We start from the raw sequence: 22,749 nt of genomic DNA, 5'->3' as shown, positions 1-22,749 counted from the left end.
CTGCTGACCAGGGCCTGAGGCAGGGAGGCCAGCTGCAGCCAGCTGCCAGGAGAGTTGAGAAATCCCTTGGAGGCTGCACCCATGCTGTTCTGTCACACAGCAGCAAGCCTGCTCAGCCCCAGGTAGGCCTGGGGAGACCTCATTCTCTCCCACAGGCTAACTCCCCAGGGAGAGGCTGGGCAGAGGGGACAGAGCTAAGGTTAAGGGGACAAGCCAGGGGCTTTGGGGCCATCTCAACTCTTCACTCTATCCCTCCCTCCTCCAAGTCCTGACAACAGCTGGAGCGGGGTGTGGGGGCGCGATGGGGGTTGCTTCTTTGGACTTGGGAGCCAAATGGGTTGGGATGGTGGTGTCTGAAGGGAAGATGTTGAAGAACAAGTGGCAGGGCCTGTGTGGGAGGCTGAGTTCCCCAGCCCCCAGCCCAGCACCTCCCCAAGGGGCTTCCATCTCTTGCTGCGCTCCCAGCAGCCTCCATGACTGAGCCACAGCAGGAGTTGGTGGGAGAGGGCCAAAGCCTGCCCTGAGCCCAAGGCCTCTGCCCCTCCCTCCTCCCATGCTCCTCACCTTGCCCTCTGGACCCACTGGTAACACCCCCTGGGACAGAAACAGCAATCATAGCTGGGGCCCTTCCAAGTCAGGCAGCTGGGACCAATTCTCTCCCCTGGGCTTCAGGCTCCTGAGTCCCCTGGCAATGTGGCATCTGGGAGGAACAAGGGATGGGGAGCCCCATTAGCAAGGGAAAGGGAGGGCACGGAGGGCTCTATGGAGCTGTCCAGGAGAGGACTCATGTTTCAGGGCTGCAGCCAGAATGACAGCATCAGGGGACATTGTCTTCTGGATGCTAGGTCTTTGGAGCCAAGAAATTCCAGGTTTAAATGATGCCTTGGGCACTGACTTATATAACCCAGTGCTAGATCTAACATCTCGAAATCCCAGTTTTCTACTCTGTAAAACAGGGATAGAATCTGGATTTCCCAGAGTTGTGAAGGGAAGCTAATGAGCACGTGCAAAGCAGCTGGTCTGTGGAGGGGGCTCTGCAAACCTCTGTCCTCCCTCCCAAACACTGCGTCCTTCCCCAGACAGTCCAGTCTGAAGGCAGGAGGCATAGAGTAGAAATAGGGCCTGCTTTAGATAGGCAGCCATCCTCTGAGGAGGAAGTAACTTGCCCCATAGAACAAAATCAGAGGCCTGAGGAACTGGCCCGTCCTACCCTCAGAACCCTTTACCTATGGCTGCAACTTGAAATTCTGCTATGAGAGATTCATTTATTTAAGACTCTGTATTCTGCTACCATGCAAATATTCAGAATCCTGATAATTAGGCATTGACTCCATTTTATTTATTTTCATTTGTTATTTTTTTTACATTTATTTTTTAGTTGTAGTTGGACACAATATCTTTTTTTTAATTTACTTATTTTTATGTGGTGCTGAGGATCGAACCCAGGGCCTCGCACATTCGTTCTAGGTGAGCGCTCTACCGCTGAGCCCCAGCCCCAGCCCCCTGACTCCATTTTGTAGGTAAGAAACCTAAGGCTCAAAGGGTTATAGACCCACGCATAGGCACCTGGCCTAGCAGTGGCAGGACAGGGAACTAGAAGCCAAGTCTTTCTTCCAACATGACTTCAGTCTGGCTGGTCCTAGGTGATCTGGAGAGATGAGACCCTGAATGACTTAGTGGCCACCCACAGATCTGAGCAAACTGTTTCAGCTTTCTGAGAGCAGAACTTGGGGACAGAGTGAGGAGGGAAAGAAGGTGATTAGAGGTCACTGAGGGATCTGAGTATTAGGGAAGGCAGAGAGGCTGCTGTGCCACTGTCCTCTTCTGTCCCAGCCTGTCCCTTACCTTGGTAAAGATCTGATATGGTGGGTATCAGATCTCAGGGCCACTGAGCCCAGGGAAGTCAGAAGATGTGGGCAGAGAGGCCCTGCTGGTTGGTGCTCAGTTGGGTGGAGGACCAGTTGCCCCATTTAGCAGGATGTAGAATGAGGCCTGGGACCCGATCTCTTTCAGTGGGTCCTGTGCCCTCCAATGGGTCCAACCTGGGCCTCAGAGGTGGCCTCTTGATGGCAAACTTAAGCTGCCTACCTCTCATGCCTCCCTGGGAAAGAGGAGACTGTTCTTGGCCCAGGGTCCAGAGAGAAGCTGGTGGCAGGTGGAGAAAAGGAGGGGCTTGACCAGCTGAGATGCTCCTCTGGAGCTGGGATGACCGTCTCCACTTCTGCTTGGGTCCAGGGGAGGCTAGTGCAGGGGCCCCTGGGATCCGTATCCCTGCTGCCAGGCTGTGCAGCCTGATTTTGCCCTGTCAACCAGAAGCCCTCCACAGACCTCTCTGCTGAAAGTCTTCCCCGTACCCCACACAGATTCTTCTTGTGACAACAAGAGCTCTCCCTCCTTAGTTCTGCCCTGGAAGGAGGAGGGGTGGCCTAAAGCAGACATGGGGACACATATTCAAGTGACTTGAGGGCCCCTAGCAGAGCCTGTCCCTGACTGGGCCTGGGCTGCCTGCTCCCGATTCTGACCTCTGGACTGGGCCCTGCTGCATTCCCAGGTGACAAGAGGTGACTGTATGTAATGCCCAACTGTCAATCAGTCTCATTGCCGCCCCAGCCACGAGGACCATCTAAGCACAGACAAGACAAGCACACTAAAGCTCAGAGAGGGACTTTAGTTCCCAAAAGATACCAGCCCTGGGTGGTGCCTGATGTACTGACTCACAGGCCCAGGCCTGCCTGTTCTTTCCACCAGCAGCCTGGGCATGGCACGGGGCTCTCTTTTTTTTCCCACCACCAACGCAAATCATCTCTGGATGGACACAAACATGGTCACAGATACTGGGAAGTAAACATGAGCATTCCTAGTGTCACCGCAGCATGCTGGGAGGCAGCAGGCCCCTGTCCCATGGTGTGGATGCACATCCAGCTGAGCCAGTCCCCTAGCTCTGGGCCCAAGTTTTGGGCCCACAGATGATTCAGAGATGGGCACACTTCTGAGAATCTGTCCATATCCTGGCAGGTGCCCCTGAACACCCCCAGCCAGCCAGACATTCCTAGTGTGGGTTCACCTGGGCAAAAGGTGAGACAGAAGCACCTGTGGACCTGTCCCACACTGGTGGCACCTGCTGCTTGGACTCTGGGTCCAGGAGGTCAGACTGCGGCTGAGGTGTCTTTCGTGATTCATTGCCCTCCTCAACTCTTGCACAGGGGGAGGAACGGGGGTTCTGAGCACTGATCTTTGTACCTACTCCAGGCTGGACCATGCCTGATTCAGCCTCAGGCCTGGGACCATTAGGTCAATGTTATAGGAAGCCTTTTAGGGGTAAAACACAGCTAACATTTAATGAGTACCTACCATGCACCAGGTGTTGTTGTAAGCATTACACAGATTATCTCACTGAATCTCACAACCTAGGAGGAAGGTACTATGATTATATCTCATGGAGGCAAGTGAATTCAGAAAGGTTGTGAGACTTGCCCAAGGCCACACAGATGGTCTGTGGTGGAGCCCATACACAAAGTATGGGAGCCTGACTCCAGAGTGTGGACTCAACAATTACTGACAGAGCATAGGCTGCTCCAGGAGGGAGTGAGCTCCCAGACATGAGAGGCAACCATGGTAATGTACAGAGCACCGCAGGAGAATGGGGACCCGGCAGAAGGAACACTGCCATCAGGGGCCTTTTAGCTCTTTTCAACCCCATGAGACACCAAGCCATTTCTAGAATATAAAAAAAAATTGAAGATGTGGTAAATCAGACTTGGCACATTCGTGGTCTACTCTTGTTGCTCTTGGTTTACAAATAATCAGAGCCCACCTATGTGCCCAGCCTCCACTTGTGGGCAGCAGCCGGCAATGCAATATGATGAGTGTCATCATATAATCACAGGGGTGGGGGGATGGATGGCACTAACACAAAGGCCCGTGCTTTCCCCGCCATCTCACCTTCTCAGATGTCTTTCTGTGATTGTGCAGAAAAATGGCAAGAGATCCACGTAAAAGACCTCCTAGCAGCAGCAGCAGCACCTCTAGCTTGGGTGGGAGGGTCCTCAAGCCTCAGTTGCTGCAATTCTTCACAAACTGAATGTTCCTGCCTGGGGTGTGTGGCTGGAGGTGCAGTGGGCAGCAATGAGGCCTCGGGATGTCAGGATGGCCCTGCTCTTCATCATCCTGCCTCTAGCCCACCTGATGACCCTTGGAGGGTGAGGTCTCGCTCTGCCACTCTCTTTAGAGGAGTGAACCTTCCAATGCACTCCCCCTTTGGTCCGAATCAGGAAAACAATATTATTATTAATAATAACAACTAGTTGTCAGCACTTTCTCTCTACCAACCAGCACCCACTTCGCAAGCACCATCTCATTTAATATACTGAACAACCGAGGCTCCGGACTTTGAATAAGTAGGCCAAGGTGGCACAGCTTGGCAGTGGTGGGGCATGAAGTAAACTTATACAATTTACCCCCCTCAGTACAGGGACCTGCCCACTCTACCTGCCGCCCAAAGGCTGTTGTGGCACCTCCTCCTTGAAGGACCTGGACAACAGACCTAGATCTTAGCTCCCTGCGCTGTCTCCAGCCCTGCATGGGCTCTGTCCAGAATGTGGTCCTCTGAGATGGAGTCAGGGTTGGTGGCAGCTGTGGGGGTAGGGGGCTGTCTCTCCTGGGGCAGATAGAAAAGATGAGGACCTTGTTCCCCCAGCCTGGCTCAGAACCAGATCTGCCAGCAGGACCTCTGGGGCATCAGTCCTGGCTCAGGGGCTCCCTTAGGCCACATTTCTCCCATAGCTTCTGGCTCTCCTCCTGCCCTTCCGCACTGGGTGGGGCCCAGCTCAGCCCAGCTTCTTCCCACCGCTGCCTAAGCCCTGGTCTGTTGTCAGCTTCCACGTAGTCTTAGGGTCACTAAAGTCCAAGAGGCCTCCTAGGAATGTGTCACCTTCCAGCGTGGAGTCACACTGGGGAGGGAGGGAGGGAGGGAGGGAGGGAGGGAGGGAACCCAGAGGGGCTTTAAATGCCTGGCAGGCTCTGAGCTTCAGTCAGTTCAGACACAGCCCAGGTGAGCTGTCTGAGGACCTTTCCTGCACTTCCCTCTGATTCCAGGAAGGATCTACTGCGACCGAGACTTCTCCAGCCCAGCGAGGAGCCCAGGATGTTCCTGAAGGCTGTGGTGCTGAGCCTGGCCCTGGTGGCCATCACCAGTGAGTAGAAGCTGCCTTTGGACAGGGCTCTCAGGCTGTGCTGGGAGTAAAGCATGGTGGAGAGGCCAGAGGGCACTTCAGAGTGCCTGTCAGGACCAGCTGGACATGGTGTCTGCCAGGCTGCAAAGCAGCTCTCTCACAGGAGAGATGGCTGGTGCCAAGTGATGGGCCGACACACGGGCTCTGGTGCTACTTAATGAGCCCAGAGAGGGAAAATGGTCTGGGCTCCCACATCATCATCCAGTCTGCAGCTCTGAACTCATGCAGAGGAGCCGGGAAAGAGATGGGTCCTCACAAATAGCTTTCCATTTGCTGCCAGGTGCCCAGGCTGAGGTCAATGCTGACCAGGTGGCCACTGTGATGTGGGACTACTTCAGTCAGCTGAGCAATAATGCCAAGGAGGCCGTGGAACAGCTCCAAAAGTCAGAAGTCACCCAGCAGCTCAAGTAAGTGGGGTGCAACCTGCAGAGGAGGGCTTCTTAAAGACCACACCATGAGTTGGCAAGTCTGAGCTTAGACCCCAGCACACAGGAACCTCACTGCCCTGCCACTAACTCCCTGTGGGACTATGGACTCTCTGGACCTGGAATCTACAAGTGTAAAGGGGGATTGGGTCAGATAATTCTCAGGGTATCTTCCTGTATTCATGTTTGAGAGTTTAACAAATGGCCACAGTTTACCACTGAGGCTCATGGAAAAAAGGGAAGGAGGGAAAGGTCATGTGAGCACTGGCTTTCATGAAATCAGGAGAAGTCAAATGCGGGTGTTTGGGAAGCCTCTGGGCACATGTAAGGAAAACAGCATGTATGCTGCTGGAAGTAACTGGCAGAGATGAAGAAAATTCTATTACGCAATGTGATCCTATATCACAGCATGCCAGGGCTGGCGCGGACCTCAAAGTCCAACCCTACTTCACAGATAAGGAGGGAAAAGCAAACTTTCTGAGGTCACATGATAGTAGATAATGGCACTCAAACTAAGTGGGAGATCCAGAGATACCAATTCAGTGTAACAACAGTCCATTGCATCTATTCCCTCAAATCATGGCTCTCTAGAGAGGTCACAAGGGAGAAGATGGGTGGACTCAGTACTCTGCAACACCCATCTGTCCTAGGCAGGGTGTAGAAGAGAGTTTTATACAAATGGACAAGGTCCCCTGTCCCCATTTGAGGATTGAGCCCAGGCCTCACATGCTAGGCAAGTGCTCTACCACTGAGCTTTTTAAAGTTTTGAGACAGGGCCTCACTCACTAAGTCCCAGGCTAGCCTCCAACTTGTGACCCTCCTGTCTCAGCCTCCCGAGTGGCTGGATACAGGCATGGCCTGAAAAGTTCCTGGTATTTAATGTCAAAAGTAACAATGGCCCTCTTGTGCCCTTTCCCTTCAGCACCCTCTTCCAGGACAAACTTGGGGACATGAACACATACGCAAGTGACCTGCAGAATAAGCTGGTGCCCTTTGCCGCGGAGCTTCATGAACGCCTGACCAAGGACTCAGAGAAGATGAAGGAGAAGATTCGAAAGGAGTTGGAGGATCTGCGTGCCCGCCTGCTGCCCCACGCCAATGAGGTGAGCCAGAAGATCGGAGACAACGTGCGTGAGCTGCAGCAGCGCCTGGGGCCCGTCGCGCAGGAGCTGCACACCCAAGTCAACGCCCAGACCCAGCAGCTGCGCCAACAGCTGACTCCCTATGTGCAGCGCTTGGAGACCATGCTGCGCGAGAATGTGGGCAACCTGCCGGCTTCCCTGATGCCCTATGCCGATGAGCTGAAGACCAAGATCAACAGCAATGTGGAGGAGCTCAAGGGGCGCCTCACACCCTACGCGGATGAGCTCAAGGTCAAGATCGACCAGAATGTGGAGGAGCTGCGCCGCAGCCTGGCCCCCTATGCACAGGATGTCCAGGAGAAGCTCAACCACCAGCTAGAGGGCCTGGCCTTTCAGATGAAGAAGAATGCTGAGGAGCTCAAGGCCAAGATTGCTGCCAATGCTGAAGACCTGCGGCAGAAGTTGACGCCTGTGGCGGAGGACGTGCAAAGCAAGCTGAAGGGCAACACTGAGGGGCTGCAGAAGTCCCTGGCAGAGCTGAGCGGCCGCCTGGACCGACAGGTGGAGGAGTTCCGGCGCAGCATGGAACCCTACGGAGAGGACTTCAACCGAGCTTTGGTGCAGCAGATGGAGCAGCTCAGGCAGAAGCTGGGTCCCTATGCGGGGGACGTGGAAGGCCACTTGAGCTTCTTGGAGAAGGACTTGAGGGACAAGGTCAGTTCCTTCTTCAGCACCTTCAAGAAGGAGAGCCAGGACAAGCCCCTGGCCCTCCCCCTCCCGGAGCAGCAGCCAGAGCTGGAGCAGAATCAGCCCACCCCGGTGGAGGGCTGAGCTGCCTCTGGTGCCCCCAACCCACCTCCACAGACACCTGCCCTGCCCTACAACCTGTCTGTCATTCTGTCCCTAAGCATTTCTTGTATGAGCTTGAGGACACATGTCCTGTGGAAAGTGATGCCCCCTCTCACTATTCAATAAAATTGCTGAGAAGCTAGCCCCTTTTGGTTGCCATGTGACTCCTTGTGGATGGCCTGAGGTGGGAGGGAGACCACTGCTTGACAGAGCTTATTAGTGGCCTGACACTAGGAAGCTCTGGGGGACACCAAGTGCTGGGATGGTGAGACTTCAGGAGGGGTGGCTGCTGTGGTGGAGAGGGGCGTGTGAGGAGTGCTGTAAGGAGAGGTGGGAAAACGTGTCACACACTCTCGAAAGACAAAAGAAAGTCCTAAAGCCAACAGTTACTGAACATCCTCAGTGTACCAGTCATTGCTGTGGACAATGAACAGCTTTGCGGTGCCGTGTTCCCAGCACTGGCTTTTACACTGAGAGGGACACCTGGCAGTGCCCGCTGGCTTTGGAGAGCTTACTCTACAGTCCTGCCTTTTATGTTCTTGCCTTTAACTTATTTAAATAAAGTTTAGTTTAGCCTAGCCCACCCCACCCCATTATAAATGTGATTCGTGCTTGCTTGAGAGTCTGTCAACCTGTGGCTAAACCCATGGTCTCCAGAGTTGAGAAGAGGACGCAGGAGAGTCCAAGGAGCAGGGGTGGAGCCGCACTGAGCCTTCAGGGTCCTGGGACACTTTATGCAGCAGCCTCTGGCCAAGTGACCTGCCTGTCTGGAGAAGAAGTTGTGGCCACTGGGGTGAAGGACAGAGAGCTCAGAGGGCCCCAGTGGTATCAGCACAGTCAGCTCTGGACAACTGCAGCCCCTGGGACAGGCCCCATCCTCACCCCCAAAGGCTCATACTTCCTCAAGGAGGGAGACTTAGGGATGAGCCAGTGGAAACCTTGGCCCCTGAGGACTTGGCATCTTGGTTATTACCTTTGACCTAGTCTCAGTCTCACTTTCACTCTTCTCCCCAGAGTGGGGACAGGGCCTTCAGGGCTGTCCTGGAAGAAGCCCTGAGCATGCTGCGCAGGGTACTCCTGGGGGTGTTCTGGGGCCTCCTCTTTCCCTCCCGAGGGTGGTGGCTGCAGAGGTTCTGGTCCTTGTACCAAATCAAGTGTCTGCCTCTTGGTAGGTACATATGCTTGGCACCAGGGTGTGAATTCTGGCTTTTTGGCTGCCTACTGGGTGAACTGGGGCAGATAACTGAACTTCTCTTGGAAGGTAGGAATGATGATTTTCAGCTTGGAGAATTGTTCTGAGGTGCTGATGAAGCAAGATCTATTAAGCACCTAGCCCAATATTTGGTGCAGAGTAAACAGGCAATAATTGCTATCTATCTTGCTCTTGGAGCACAATAGAGGCCAGATCTATGTGATCTCCCCTTCCTGTGTACCTCCTTACCCCAGCTACAGGCCATGCCCTCTAACATGAGGCCACCAGGGCTGGCCAAGAGCAGACCCCCTGATTCTCTCTGACCTCAGCTGTTCTCACTCCCATACTCCAAGCCAGTAAGGTGGTGCAATGTCCACCTCCACCCCTGACCACTAGCAGGGCAGAAACCTACCAGCAAGCACATCTGGACAAGCCCACCAGCACCTGGAAGTTTCCTGGATGTTTTTAGAGAAGGCAACACAATATTAGGGCACTAAAAAGAAGTGGGACAGAGGCTGGTTGGGTTCTTTGATAGGTCTGGAAGCGTCAGAGGTGCTCCCAGACCTCCTGTGAGGGCTACCTAACTGAACGCTGTCTCCAGGATACCTGGGGCTCCAGTGTGTCCCTAGCTTGATTCTTGGTGTTCCTGGGTGGTACTCCTGTATCTTCCCCACTGCCCCAAGGTCGGTCCTGCATGCCTCTAAGGGTCCTGCCACAGTCCTGATCCACCTGGGTGGAACATGCCTGCTCTCTCTTGCATCTGGATTTCTCGCCTGAGTGTAAGTCTCCCTGGTCACTGGCCTGGCTGCTGTCTCCTTGTAACAATATTGCTTTTGTCTGTTGTAATGGACTGATGGTTGATACCCGCCCCACAAACTCACAAGTTGAAATCTCAGCTGCCAAGCTGATAATAAGAGGAGGAGGAGATTTCAGGAGGTGATTAGGTCATGAGAGCAGAGCCCTTATGAATGGGATCAGTCTCTTAAAAAAAGAGACCCCAGAGAGATCCCTATCCCTTCCACATTGAGGACATAGCTAAATGGCACTAGTGATGAACACAGAGGATGTCCTCATCAGACACCAAATTTGCTGAGGTCTTTATCTTAGACTTTCTGGCTTCTAGGACTGTGAGAAGGAAATGCCTGCTGTTTATGAGCCACCCAGTTTATGGCATTTTGTTACAGCAGCCCACATGGACTCAGGCCACCGCCCAGCCTCTGAAGCACTCTTGCTTTTCATGGGGAATTTCCTTCTGATGAGTTGGGGTGAGGGGTTGTTTTTGTTTTTGGTACCAGGGATTGAGTCCAGAGGCGCTTAAACAGCCATATCCTCAGGGTCTTGTTAAGTTGCTTAGGGCCTTGCTAAGTTGCTGAGGCTGGCTTTGAACTTATGATTCTCCTGCCTTAGCCTCTCTGGCCAGCTGCTGGAATTACAGGTGAGCACTACCACACAGGGCTCTCTGCCACACAGGGCTCTCTGATGAGTACTGAGGGGACTCAGAGGATGCCTCCCATTATAGGCTCTAAAAGTGCCACTCTCTTGCATTCCAGCCTCTAGTGCCTTGAGTCAGTGACCCAGGGCCTCTAATCAGCAAATCAGATCTGATTGCCCCAAGCTGGTGTGAAAGCAGAGGTAGTGGAGAGACTTTTCTGTTTGCAATCGGTTTGCAAACTTTCTTTTTTTAATATTTATTTTTTAGTTGTATTTGAACACAATATCTCTATTTATTTATTTATGTGGTGCTGAGGATCGAACCCAGGGCCTCTCATGTGCGAGGCGAGCGCCCTACTGCTGAGCCACAACCCCAGCCCCACCAGTTTGCAAACTTTCTGTTTGCAGTTTGCAGCCAGGCTAGAGCCTCAGTCCACGGTTTGGTTTTAGAAGTGGCCACCAGGCAAGCTGAGCTCTCCTATCCCTGTGGTGCCTGCATAGCTGTTCTCAGTGGTTTAATTCTGGGAAGTGACTGTGGCCGTGTTCCTCCCTTAGTTTCCCTTATTGTCTAATTTTCCAAAACAAATGCTCCAGCTTTCCTAGAAATTTTCTTGAAACTCCTAAAAATAGTTTGATAAATTCTGCTTCTATTTATATCTTCCAGAAGAGGTATCTGTGGCTAGCACTTAAGAACATTCATTGACAGACTCCTTAGCCTTCAGGGAGATTTCCCTTTTTTGGCCCTTAAAACCCACACCCTCATCCCTGCCCTGCTCCAGGTACTCCTGCTGGCTTGTCTGAGGTGGAGCTGGGTCTGTCTCTCAAGGAAGGCAGCCTTCCTCTTTTGTTTCAAGCCAGTGGGCAGATTTAGTCCCCTGTGGCCCAGTCGACCCCAGGAGCTGAGATGATGGCACAACTGAGAAGATTAGGGCATGACCATCTGTTCTCAGCTTGGACAACCAGCCCCATCTGCCTTTTTCAAAGCCTCTCTGACAACTGTTCTCAGATCTCCTGTGAGTTCCACGGACTAGAACTTCTGAAATCACGAGTCACAATAAACCTTCCTCTTTTTAAGTTGATTTATCTTAGATATTTGTTACAGTATTGGACAGATGATGAACCCACCTTTAAGGAACACACATGCCTATCTGTATGTGATCATAAAAGAAGATGAAAGACTCCAGGGACAGCTAGACCTGGATCATCTCACTGGGAGAGAATGCTGCTTGACAGTGCATGCCACCTGCCAACAGGAGTCCCCAAGAAACCAGAAGGAAGGAGACCATGAAACAGATAGATGGCTTGGACTGTTTCATGAGTTCTCTATGCAAGCATTTGAAGAATGCAAAAGGAAAGGGGGTTGAGAAAGGAAAACAGGGGATAAAAGAATAATCCTCCCCACCATGATGACCAGTGAGAAATGTTCAGTGGCAAGGACTATAGAACTTTTTTACGGCAATAGAGCTGATGTCATTGCTCACTAGTATGAGGTAGTTTTTTAAAGCACACCATCTGTACCATCTTGACTTTTGCAACCTTCATGACAGACCACGACATCAAAGGTGCAACAGGTGAGGTACAGGCAGTTCAAAATGGTGAGGCTTGCTACCTAGCAAGTGTAGAGATGGAATTTGACCCAGGACCATCCAGAAACACAACTTTTGTCTGCCAGCCTGTGGTGCTAAGTATTCTCATGGAGCAGAGGAGGCCCCTGCATGAAGGACAGGCTCAGGTTCTACCCCATCATATTGGAATCCCAGTGTCTGACTTCCATGATACAGAAATTTGGAAGCATTGGCAACCACAGGGCTCCTCTTGGGTTCCAGGGATTTTACCTTCTATTTTGTATTGGTATTTCAGATAAACTTTTAGCATTACTTTTTTCCCTTTTTTTTGAGAGCAGACACAACATCTTTCTTTGTATGTGGTGCTGAGGATCGAACCCAGGCCGCACGCATGCCAGGCGAGCGCGCTACCGCTTGAGCCACATCCCCAGCCCCAGCGTTACTTTTGAATTGTGATAAAGTATCTGTAACACAAAATTTACAATTTTTAACCATTTTAGGTGCACATTCAGTGGCATTAATTATATCCATAGTGTTGTGCTATCACCATAGCTTTCTGTTTTCTAAATTTTTTCATCACCCCAAACAAAAAACTCATCCACTAAGGTCTGGTGAATGATGCTGCTGTGAACGTGGGCATATGTATTATCTGCTCCAGTCCCTGCTTTCAGTCCTTTGGGGTGTATATCTAGAAGTGGGATTGCTGGGTCACGTGGTCATTCTGTTTAATTTGTTAAGGAATTGCAATAGTGTGTGTTTGTGTGTATACCTGGGGATTGAACCCCTGGCTGAGCTACCTCCCCAGCCCTTTTTTAGTTTTTATTTTGAGGCAGAGTCTTACTAAGTTGCTGAGGCTGTCCTCTAACTTGTGATCTTCCTGCCTCAGCTTCCAGAGTCTCTGTGATTATAGGTGTGTGCCACTGGGCCTGCCTGCCATAGTGTTTTCTATAGCAGTTACACCATTTTACACGTCACCAGCAATACACAAGGGTTCCTATTTCTTTACATCTTCTCTAACCCTTCTTATTTTCTTTCTTCTTCTTCTTCTTTTCAATAATAGCCAACGTACCAAGAGTATTATTTTAAAGCTAGAACAAAGTAAGTAAATATTCACCAGAGCTTCTCCAGGATACAGTCTTGCCACCAGGCAAGGCTGAAGCCCCTGCTATACATGGAAGAGGGAGCACAAGGAGCCCTGGGCCACATGGTGCTTGCCAGGCTGAGACGCTGTCCACTCCCCTATGCCCATCCCCCAAGGTCAGAGGTCAGTAGTCCTCTGAGAACAGCAGAGGGGTCACTACCCTTGAGGTCTCTGGTGTCCTGAGTGGCCCTGATCAGGGCAAAGGAAGGTGTCTGTGGGCCTATTCTCCTGAGGGGCTACTCTCCTGTACCTACAGGACTTGCAGCTCTTGAGGGATTGTCCTGCCACAGGGACGCCGTGTCCTCCTGCTGTTATCACAGGACACCCTGTGCTCCCAGGAGGAGGGACACAGCCCTTGCTGTGCTCTGCAGAGAGAAACAACAAATGGGTTATCTGGGGACTTCCACATCCCTGTCTGGGAGTGCACAGGGTGGGGCTATGGTTATCCTGCCTTGTCGCCATGAGCAGCTGATAATGGAGGGGGAATTTGAGATCCAGAATTGCTAGGTCAGGGGAGCGAGGGCTTGAGCTGGCTGGTTCTGAGCTAGTGGTTTAGTGATAATGGGGACAAAGGCCTGGGACCCATCACGGGATATAGACTGGAGGGAACCGCCTCATTCTATCCAACTCCTTTGACAATTACTTCTAACAGGTGAGCACAACTGTGACTAACAGCCTTTTGAGCTCACTCCCCACCCCATTTGTTCGTCATTGTATTTATAAAATGGCCTCCAACACAGCCCCAGTGATCCTCATCTCTAGTATTCACATCCTGTGTGGCCCCTCACATACTAAGGAGAGTGGATCTGTGTGACCAACAGGTATTGTGGAAGTCAGGCTGTATGCTCCCAAGGCTACATCATAAAGGGTATTATGGCTGCTACATTGCTTTCCTCTCGGATCATTCATTTTCATTATTTCTTTTTCAGTATCTAAGTCTTTATTAATGTGAGTTTTTAAAAACAAATATCCATACCAGTGTGAGAGGTGAGCGAGGGACAAGAGGATAAGTCAGCAGGGAAGGAATTCTGCTCTATTGGTAATAGAGTTCCAGGTTCATCCCATCATGGATTTCATAGTCCCCCAGAAACACATGTCCTTAAAAATTGTGTACCCCTTCTTAAGAACAATCTTGTTCCAACCAGTGCCAGTTTGAGCCTCGATCAGTTTCTTAAGGCCCACGATGGTGTCATCGGTGTTGCACTTTACACAGACGTTCTTCCCCAGACAACCTCCACCATCCTGACCGGAGCTCGAGTTGCCTTGAACCTGAAGATGCCACAACCTCTCCACTCAAGTGCTGAAGCCCAGCCAAAGTCGACCCAGTCTCATTATTTTTGAGACAGGATCTTGCTATGTGGCTCATGCTGTCTTGAGGGCTCAAGCTATCCTTCCCCCTTAGCCTCCCACAGCAACCATGTCTGGGGACACTCAAACAGCCCTGTGGAGAGATCCAAGGAAGGAAGAATTGAAGCTCAACTGTTGGGAGCCATGGTGAAAATATACGCCCTTAAATTCTGAGCAAGAGATACTGAACGATTATTGCCCCCGCAGTAAGTTGGGCTTTACCTCCACTCAGAGGGGTGGCTCCGGGAATAAGCCTTACCCAGAGGGGTTGACTTACACTCACCTGTTCCTTTGTAATCCTACTCCTTTGCTCTTTTTGGGGTAGAATGTTCCATGGAACCTCCCCTTGTGTGTCCCCTATATAAGACTAAAGAATTCCAGTGGCTCTCTCTCTCTCTCTCTCTTTCCACGGACCCCTGAGGTCAGAGAGCTGTCTTGGATTATTGAAAAGGTACTTCTGTGTGTTTGCATGCTTTCTTTACTGTTTTCTTAAGTTATTGGAATAGTCAGATTTTGTGAATCCAGTATTTGTTCTCCAGCTAGGATAAATGGTGATATCCAACAGCTAAAACCAACTTGCCAGCCACATTAATATGAGCTACCCTGGAAGAGGTCTGCAACCTCATCCAGGCCTTCAGATGGTTGTAGCTCCAGGTAGTATTCCGCTTGCAAAACCCCAGACAGGCTCAACCAGAAACACATAGCCAAGCTGCTACTCACAGAACTGGTGACAGTTTACAAATGTTTTATGTTGTCTTAATACACTAAGTTTTGAGGTGATTTGTTATGCAATAAGATTTAACTCATACATAGAGTCTACCACAGAGCAAGGGTCACGGTCACCACTCAATTGTTAACTAAATAAATCCTGCTTAATCTACAGATAGGCAACTTACCATCTCCCAAAACAAGTCATTCTGTCTTTGACTTTGTTAAATAATATAAAATCAAATTGGCTCTTTCTCAGCTAAGTGTAGTGGTGCACACCTGTAATCCCAGCAACTCGGAAGATTGAGGCAGGAGGATCACAAGTTTAAGTTCAGCCTAGGTGATTTAGCAGGACCTTGTCTTGCTAAATAAAGGGCTGGAGATGTAGCTCAGAGGTTAGAGGGCTTGCTTAGCATGTGCATGTTTAATCCCCAGTATTGCAAAAAAGTCTAACCAAACCAACTGAACAAACAAAATCCAAAAAATAAAACAAGGAAAACAACGAACTCTTTCCCAATATAGCTTGTATGTTTTAGTCTTATTTTGACTTTTCAGTTCAACAAGTATTAAAATTAAATTTAGTCTTTCTCAATGCATTTTCTCTACTTGAGTCTTATTTTTACTCTTTCAAACCACAGGATAATTAGTCCTTTACTCATACATTCTGCATGCAGGAAATCTGCCCAAAGACTCTTCCATGAACCCCAAAGCTTACAGGGACAACTGAGCCAGAGATATACTGTACTTCACAGACGCTTGGAGACAAATAATCTTGATTGGTTTCTGAGAGGGCAGAGGTCTTGTTTATCTTGTTTATTCTTATATAGTCAGTGCTTAGCACAATGTTTAGAACTTAGGTAGGTTCTCAGTAAATATTTGTTAAATTAAATGAATGGCTTTAAATCTTTTCTTGCTTAGATATATGGTTCATCTTTACCAGATAATGCTGAAATTGTTTTCCTGGGGAATTGGAGTGCTTTTTCTTTATCTCTTCCAACAATAGGACATTCCTGGACTGGCCTTTTAATGCTCTTATCTTTTCTCTGACATCTTCAATCTCCATAAGCTTTCCTTTCTGGGATATTTCTTCACCCTCTATTCAGTTTTTTATTTCTAAAAAATAAAATAAAAAAACAAAAACACTTACAAGTGTTTTTATTAATATCAGTATTGATTTTCAAATGTTCTTTTATAACATCCTGTTCTTTTTTCATCAATGTAATGTGTTCTTTTAATTCTCTGACAATATAATGCCCCTGAAAATGTTCTTTCTGCACAGGCTCCATTTTTTCCATGTTCCTTTTCCAGTGTTTCATTGTTTGATTGGGGCTCTATCTATCATGTTAGGATCATTCCTGAAATAACTGGTAATCTTCAGTTGTTTGCTTACATTTAAGAGGGGGGAGGGATTTTTTTTTTTTCTTTTTGAGATGGGTCCTGCTAGGTTGCCCAGGTTGGCCTTGATCTCATGGTCCTCCCTCTTCAACCTACAAGTAGCTGGGATTTCCAAGTGCAAGTCACTGTGCCTGGCAATGGTAGAGAATTTAAAGGTGATTGGAAGTTCCAAGTCGTAGCTTATTGACTATGAACTTCACTGTGGGGTGAGCCCCTGGAATGTTTAGCTGGAAGAATCCTCCCCCATGTAAAAACCTTCAGGTCTTTCTTCTGAGCTGGTCATTGCCCTAAGAAGTTCCTTCTATTCTACATAGAGGGTAAAGGCCTGGATACCAGTGTTCTTAGGGTCTAGTTGAAGCAGCGGGATAGGGACTCAACATATAGAGAACGTATATTTTGGTTTGTCTTATTGTGATGATGATGATGATGATGATTTTGTGGGTGGTGCTGGGGATTGAATCCAGGGCCTTGTGCATGTGAGGCAAGCACTCTTACCAAGTGAGCTATATCCCCAACTCTATTGTTATTATTTTTGAGACAGGATCTTGCTATGTGGCTCATGCTCTCTCAAATTTGTGGGCTCAAGCAATCCTCCCACCTTAGCCTCCCATTAGCTGGAACTATAAGCATGTGCCACCAGGCCTGGCTCCTGATTTAGTTCTTCGGTTTGTAGTACAGGACTCCTGCCCTCAACTCTGCCTGATTTCCTCTTTCCAAAGATCAGTCTTTTCCTTTTCAGAGAATAAACCTTTTCAATCTTCCACAGGTGAAAGCTCAAGTTCTAAGCTCTTCACATATAGTTGCAGTCCATTTTTCATCTCCAATTTTATGGGCAACTGATACCTCCAGTTCAGGGCTGTGCACTGCCCAATTCTGAGGACATGTTTCTCATGTGGCACATATTATGTATTTGTAAATTTATTATGGCAAATTGCTGGCAGATGGCGGTAGAGTGTCTGGAGAAGGAGAGTGATTCTAATTCACACACAGGGGCAGCACAAGCCAGTAGCAGTTCTGCTACTATTCCCAAACCTTTTGAGAATCTAGCGTGGGTGCTCATCAGATGCCAGCCCATTGTCACCTACTGCCAGCTTAAGACCAGCATTCTCAGGCCAGCTAAATCTGTTGCAACTGGTCCATTTGCTTCCTGTGCTTCCAAAATTTTGCTGTGGTCTTTTTGTCTATTCTTCCTGTCCATTATGGGCTTACATGTTCCCTAAAAAGCAAACAAATAAGCAAAACACACAATAATAACAAAATCCATTCTCCATAGTACTTTTAGGAGGATTTCAGGGAAAAGTGAAATTAGATACATGCATTCAATCTGCCACGTTTTTCTGGAAGTCCACGGATGACTAAAGGCTTTGTGATGCCTCATTCCTCTAGGTCTCATTGATTACGACCACTTGGGAGGTCTTCAACATTAGGGTAGAGGGTTATGGACAGCAATGTGCTTGTCCAGAAAAACTTTCTTCCATTTAAACATTTATCATGGAATGCATGTATTTAGCTATAAGGATGTTCACTGCAATGCTATGAAATAAAATATATTATAATTTAAAAACTTAGAAACACTACAAAGTACAAGAGGAGATTATTAATTAAATCACTGTATGTCCATGCTATCATCTATTTAAAGTCATCTCGTGAGTGAACATTTATTGATATATGTATGATATATCCTTTAAATGATAAATTAGGTTTCTAAAACATCTTGATCCCAGAAAAATAAATTTATAAAAAACACATGTAAGCCAGGTGTAGTGACACACATCTGTAATCTCAGTGACTTGGGAGTTCAGGCAGGAGGATCATAAGTTCAAAGACAGTCTTAGCAACTTAGTGAGACCCTGTCTCAAAAACAAAAAATAAAAAAGCCTGGGATGTAGTTCAGTGGTAGATCAATCCCTAGTACTACAAAAAACAAAAACAAAAACAAAAAAATCATCTAAACATATACCCACATAAGTAATATGGAAGAACATACTAGCATTGATGGTGGAATTATGAGTGGTTTTTTTTTTCTATTTTATTATCTGAGATTTATACCTTTTCTATATTTCATTTTTTAAAATATGGACAAAATATAAAGTTACATATTAATTTTGGGTAATATTTTAATATCATAATAATTTAGACCTCATACTCAAGAAGTTCACGCTTAATTCAAAACATGGATCATGTTGGGACACCTCACCTAGATCTTCTGTAAAGTCACCTTTTCTCAGTGACTTTTGTGTGTTGGCACTGGAGATTGGACCCAGGGTTTTGCACATACTGAGAACATGTTCCACCACAGAGCTCTACCCCCAGCCAGTGACTTTTTAATATAACTCAAAGGATCCTCTATATAAAGTCCCTCAGAAAGTCAGGCTTATTGGCATGTGCTTGCAGTTCCACCTACTCAGAATGCAGAGACCCACTTGGGCAAGGTAGCAAGACCTCATCTCTTAAAAATAAATTAAAAGATAAATAAAACGTTCCACCAAGATATTTATTTGGCAAAACAATGTTTGGAGAAGGTTTCATTTCCCTGTGAATCTGGTGTGTCTCCTTCTTTCTGATTATGACAATAATGTAACAGAAGTTCCCTCTTTCAAGTTTTCCAGGAAACTCAAAGCCAATGTGGAGGTCAACTCCTGTACATTTGTCATCTCTTATTGCTTCTGTGATTGTATTCTGTATGGGGTCATAGGTTTCTGCTACTATTTTTGTTTTCCCTAGTCTTAAGTTTCTCTTTATTTCCCCCATCCTCCTCTTGTCATCATTTTGATTTTCATTTCCAGGAGCCTCAAGTCTTTGGTGATAAAGATTGGTCTGTAGAAACAAAACCTGAACAAATAAATAATTAAAAATTTTATCTTTTTTTGGCACACTACTCTATTGACTCAGTGTGCTCAGGACATCTCGTGGTGGCACAGTCCACGTCACTGCTCCCACCCAGCATTGCGCCATCAGCGGGTGTCCTGACCCAAACACTGAGCTGTGGGCAAATAGGTTGTAGCAGCAAGCCTGAGGACCTGGCATCCTGGCTTTAGCTAGAGCTGGTTCTGCTTATTCAGGGGACAGGAGGGAGGGAAGGGGCACCAAGGAGGCACATTCAGGAGCAGATTGGGACAAAGTAGGAGAGATGACTTCCATCCCTGGTGGCTACTAAGCAGCAGCTCTTGGGCCGTCCCTTCCCTGGATGGCCCTGAGCTATATTTCCTTTGCCGGTATCACCAACACATAGATCTGGCTTCCCTGAATTTCCACAGCCCTCTTCTTTCCCAAATCATAAATGCTTTGGGTGAGGGGATCTGGGCCTAGCTTCCTCCTGAGCACAGAGGGTCCCTGACTTCTCCCAGTTGTGGTTTTTCTTATCTCTTGTTGTGGTTTTTCTTATCTCTTAGCTCTGAAACACAGTTCTTGCAGCATGGACTTTGGAGGCAGAAATACCTGGGATTGGCCCAGCCAGGGAGAGACGTTGGACAAGATACTGAACCTCTCTGATCCTTAATTTCTCTGTAAATAAAAGGAGTCCAATGCCTACCTTGGACTGTTGACTTGAGCATTACCGATAATCAGGATAAATACCAGTGCATGGTAGGTGCTCTGTAGAAAAATTATTGTCAGATTCTGGAAGGCCAAGAGACTTGGGGAGTGCTCAGGTCCCTTCCCAGGCTGTGACCATGCCCTAGCCACATGGAGTCCGTGATCCTCTCCCCAGTGCTTCAAGTTAGAGTTTGCGTCTTATTTCTCTCCAGGTTGAGGGATGGTATCTGGCACACAGCTTGTGGCTTCCCACCTCCGGGTCCCAACCATGTGGGCCCCAGTGCCAGCGGCCACCTTTTTCAAGACTTTGGATATGTCTTATACAAAAGGTAACCTCTCATCTAAGCCCACAGTGGCTCACATCTTGATCATCCTGGTGGCAGAACAGAAGGCTCCCTGGCAAAGCAAACTCCCTCCCTCTCCTTCCTGAATTGTTCTTTGCTTTTCCTCCCTGCCCTGTATCCCCAAGGTCTACTCCCCCAGTTTTCCTCCTGCTCTCTAGAACAAACTCCTCTACGTCTTGGACCTTGCTTGGACCTCTCCCTCTGCTTCCTGCCTTCAGTGGAGCCTGGTCTTCAGAGGATGAAAGACCTGGAATTGGCTCATGGAAAGACCTGCTCCCTGGTTGTCCCCACAGCACAACAGAGAAGTTTCCAGACCATGACGTCTTGGAGGCTGGTTCCCTCCAGCCACCCTCCCCTTCTCACCCTCATTGCTGACTTCCACATTCTCTGAAGACTCAGGCACCTAGCTCTTAGCTGACCATCTCTCTCTTCCCCCTAGGGCTTGTTGTCCTTGCAGTGAGCTCAAAATCTGTGGGGAAAATCTATCCAAACCTTCACTTCTCAACTCCTCAGAGTCAGTGGCCTTCTTCTCCATCTCCATTCTAATGACCACACATGTGCAGGCTAGAGACCTGGACCAGTTCCACCTCTGACACCATCCTCTTCACCAAGCACAAGGCCTGTCCTCCCCATTACCCCCATTTTCCCTTATGCACCCCACACTGGGCTTCATCCCCCCATCTTTCCCATCCCATGGTTACTCCAGGTGTCTTACAGTACCCTGGGCTCTTGTCCCTTCCCCTTCCTTTCCACTTGCCTGGCAGAACCTCATTCAGGATGAATCTGGGCGGTGATTTTTCAGTCTCACCCTGTGGAGCCCTGTTGGAGAGAATTATGCTCTGTGTACCAGGAAGTCAAGGCCTCCAACCTCTAGTGGGCCAGGCTGCGGTGGGCCTTCCATGTGCTCCCGCGTAGCGGGAGCCAATGCTTCATCACTCCCTCTTGCCTTCATTCTGCCTCAGTCTTCTGCTCTCTCTCCTCTATGCCCCACTCTCCACTGCAATCTGCTTTCCCTGGTTCAATAGGAGCCTCTTTGGGCAAAAAATCCTTGCATGTTCCCCAGCCCCTTTCCCACTCTTGGTAAAGTGAGAGAGAGCCCCAGTGATTTGATATCATTCACCTTCCTTTTCAAATTTTTATAATGAGATATTTCAAGCATATACCAAAGTACCTAATGGTATAACTGACATCTATGTATCCGTTACCAAAATTTAACAAATATTAGTGTTTTGACATTTGTGTTCTGGAATTGTTTTTGAAAGAAATAAAACACGACAGATGTAATCAACTCCTGGTTGGTCTTTCCCAAATTCTGACTCCTTCCTTCTCTTCTCTGCTCTCCTCTTCCCTGGGTCCAGCCTGAAGGTGCTGAGTCTCCTTTCCATTCTGGATTTTGTATGAATTTGCATATATTTATGTAGTCAAACTGATAGGTAGTATTGTTCTACATGTTATAAAATGTATGTAAACAATATAATCTTGCTTGTGTCTTTTAGCAGTTTGGTTATTTTCCCTTTACACTATGTTTTTGAGTCACATCCATGTTAAAACATGTTTACTAGGCGTGTTCATTCTTGCCAGCTATGCACCATTTCATTTTGTGAAGTGATTTATCTGTCCATCTACTGATGGATGGCATTTAAAAAGGTGTTTTGTTTTGTCTTGTACTATCATAAAAGATGCTTCAATTTTCCTTGAAGCCTAGTATGTGCTCAATTGTGGTAAATCTTTTCTGTTTCCTGGGCTATAATAAGCTTATAAACTATTGTTCAAATTTCTTATTTTTTTCTTGCAATTCTAAAATTTGAGAAAATGGTATGAAAATCTCCCACTAGTTTTGTCAAATTCTCTTTGGGATGCCACAGCTTTTTTGAATTTATGTTTTGAAGCTATTTCTTAGGTTTAGAATTGTATCTTCCTGATGAACTTTTTTTTAAATCATTAAGCAATGATCTGTTTTATCCTTTTTACTTCAGAATTTATTTGTTCTGATACTATATTATATACCTGTTTCTTTTGATTAATATTTGCTTGTCTTTTTAACGTCTCTTCATACCTCCTGTTTGCTAACCTTTTGCTGACCTTATGTTTTAAGTATGCTTCTTATAAATAGCAAATAACTGGAAGTTTTAGAAAATCAAATATGAAAACAACAATAACAATATTAAACCCTTATACAGCACCTGTTACTGGTTGCTGTTTTTAAAAGCTATAGTAAGAGTCAGGCATGGTGATGAATGCCTGTAATCCCAGCTACTCAGAAGTCTGAGGCAGAAAGATTAAAGTTCTAGGCCAACCTGGGCAATTTAGCAAGACCCTGCCTCAGAATAAGACATAAAAAGGGCTGCACGTATAGCTCAGTGGTAATGTGTCTCTAAGTTTAATCCTTGGTACCAAAAATAAATAAATAGATAAAGCATTATTTTTCCTAGATTCTGAAGGTAGGTACTATCCTTGTTCTCATTTTACAAATACGAAAACTGAGACACAGAGAAGTTAAATAAC

At 47.7% G+C, this 22,749-nt stretch overlaps 1 protein-coding gene across 1 annotated transcript; it reads left to right on the top strand.

Annotated features, from left to right (window-relative positions):
- The first annotated feature begins 5,019 nt into the window (after positions 1-5,019).
- On the top strand, positions 5,020-7,729 carry Apoa4 (apolipoprotein A4). Its single transcript, XM_005328290.4, has 3 exons — positions 5,020-5,192; positions 5,512-5,638; positions 6,579-7,729. The coding sequence occupies exons 1-3, from the start codon at positions 5,144-5,146 to the stop codon at positions 7,567-7,569; spliced, it is 1,167 nt and encodes a 388-aa protein (XP_005328347.2). The 5' UTR covers positions 5,020-5,143; the 3' UTR covers positions 7,570-7,729.
- Positions 7,730-22,749: the final 15,020 nt, after the last annotated feature.

Source organism: Ictidomys tridecemlineatus, chromosome 4 (assembly GCF_052094955.1).
Source record: "Ictidomys tridecemlineatus isolate mIctTri1 chromosome 4, mIctTri1.hap1, whole genome shotgun sequence".
Taxonomy (NCBI): Eukaryota; Metazoa; Chordata; class Mammalia; order Rodentia; family Sciuridae; genus Ictidomys; species Ictidomys tridecemlineatus.
The sequence above is the reverse complement of the archived record's forward strand: the minus strand, read 5'-3'. Positions and strand labels throughout refer to the sequence as shown.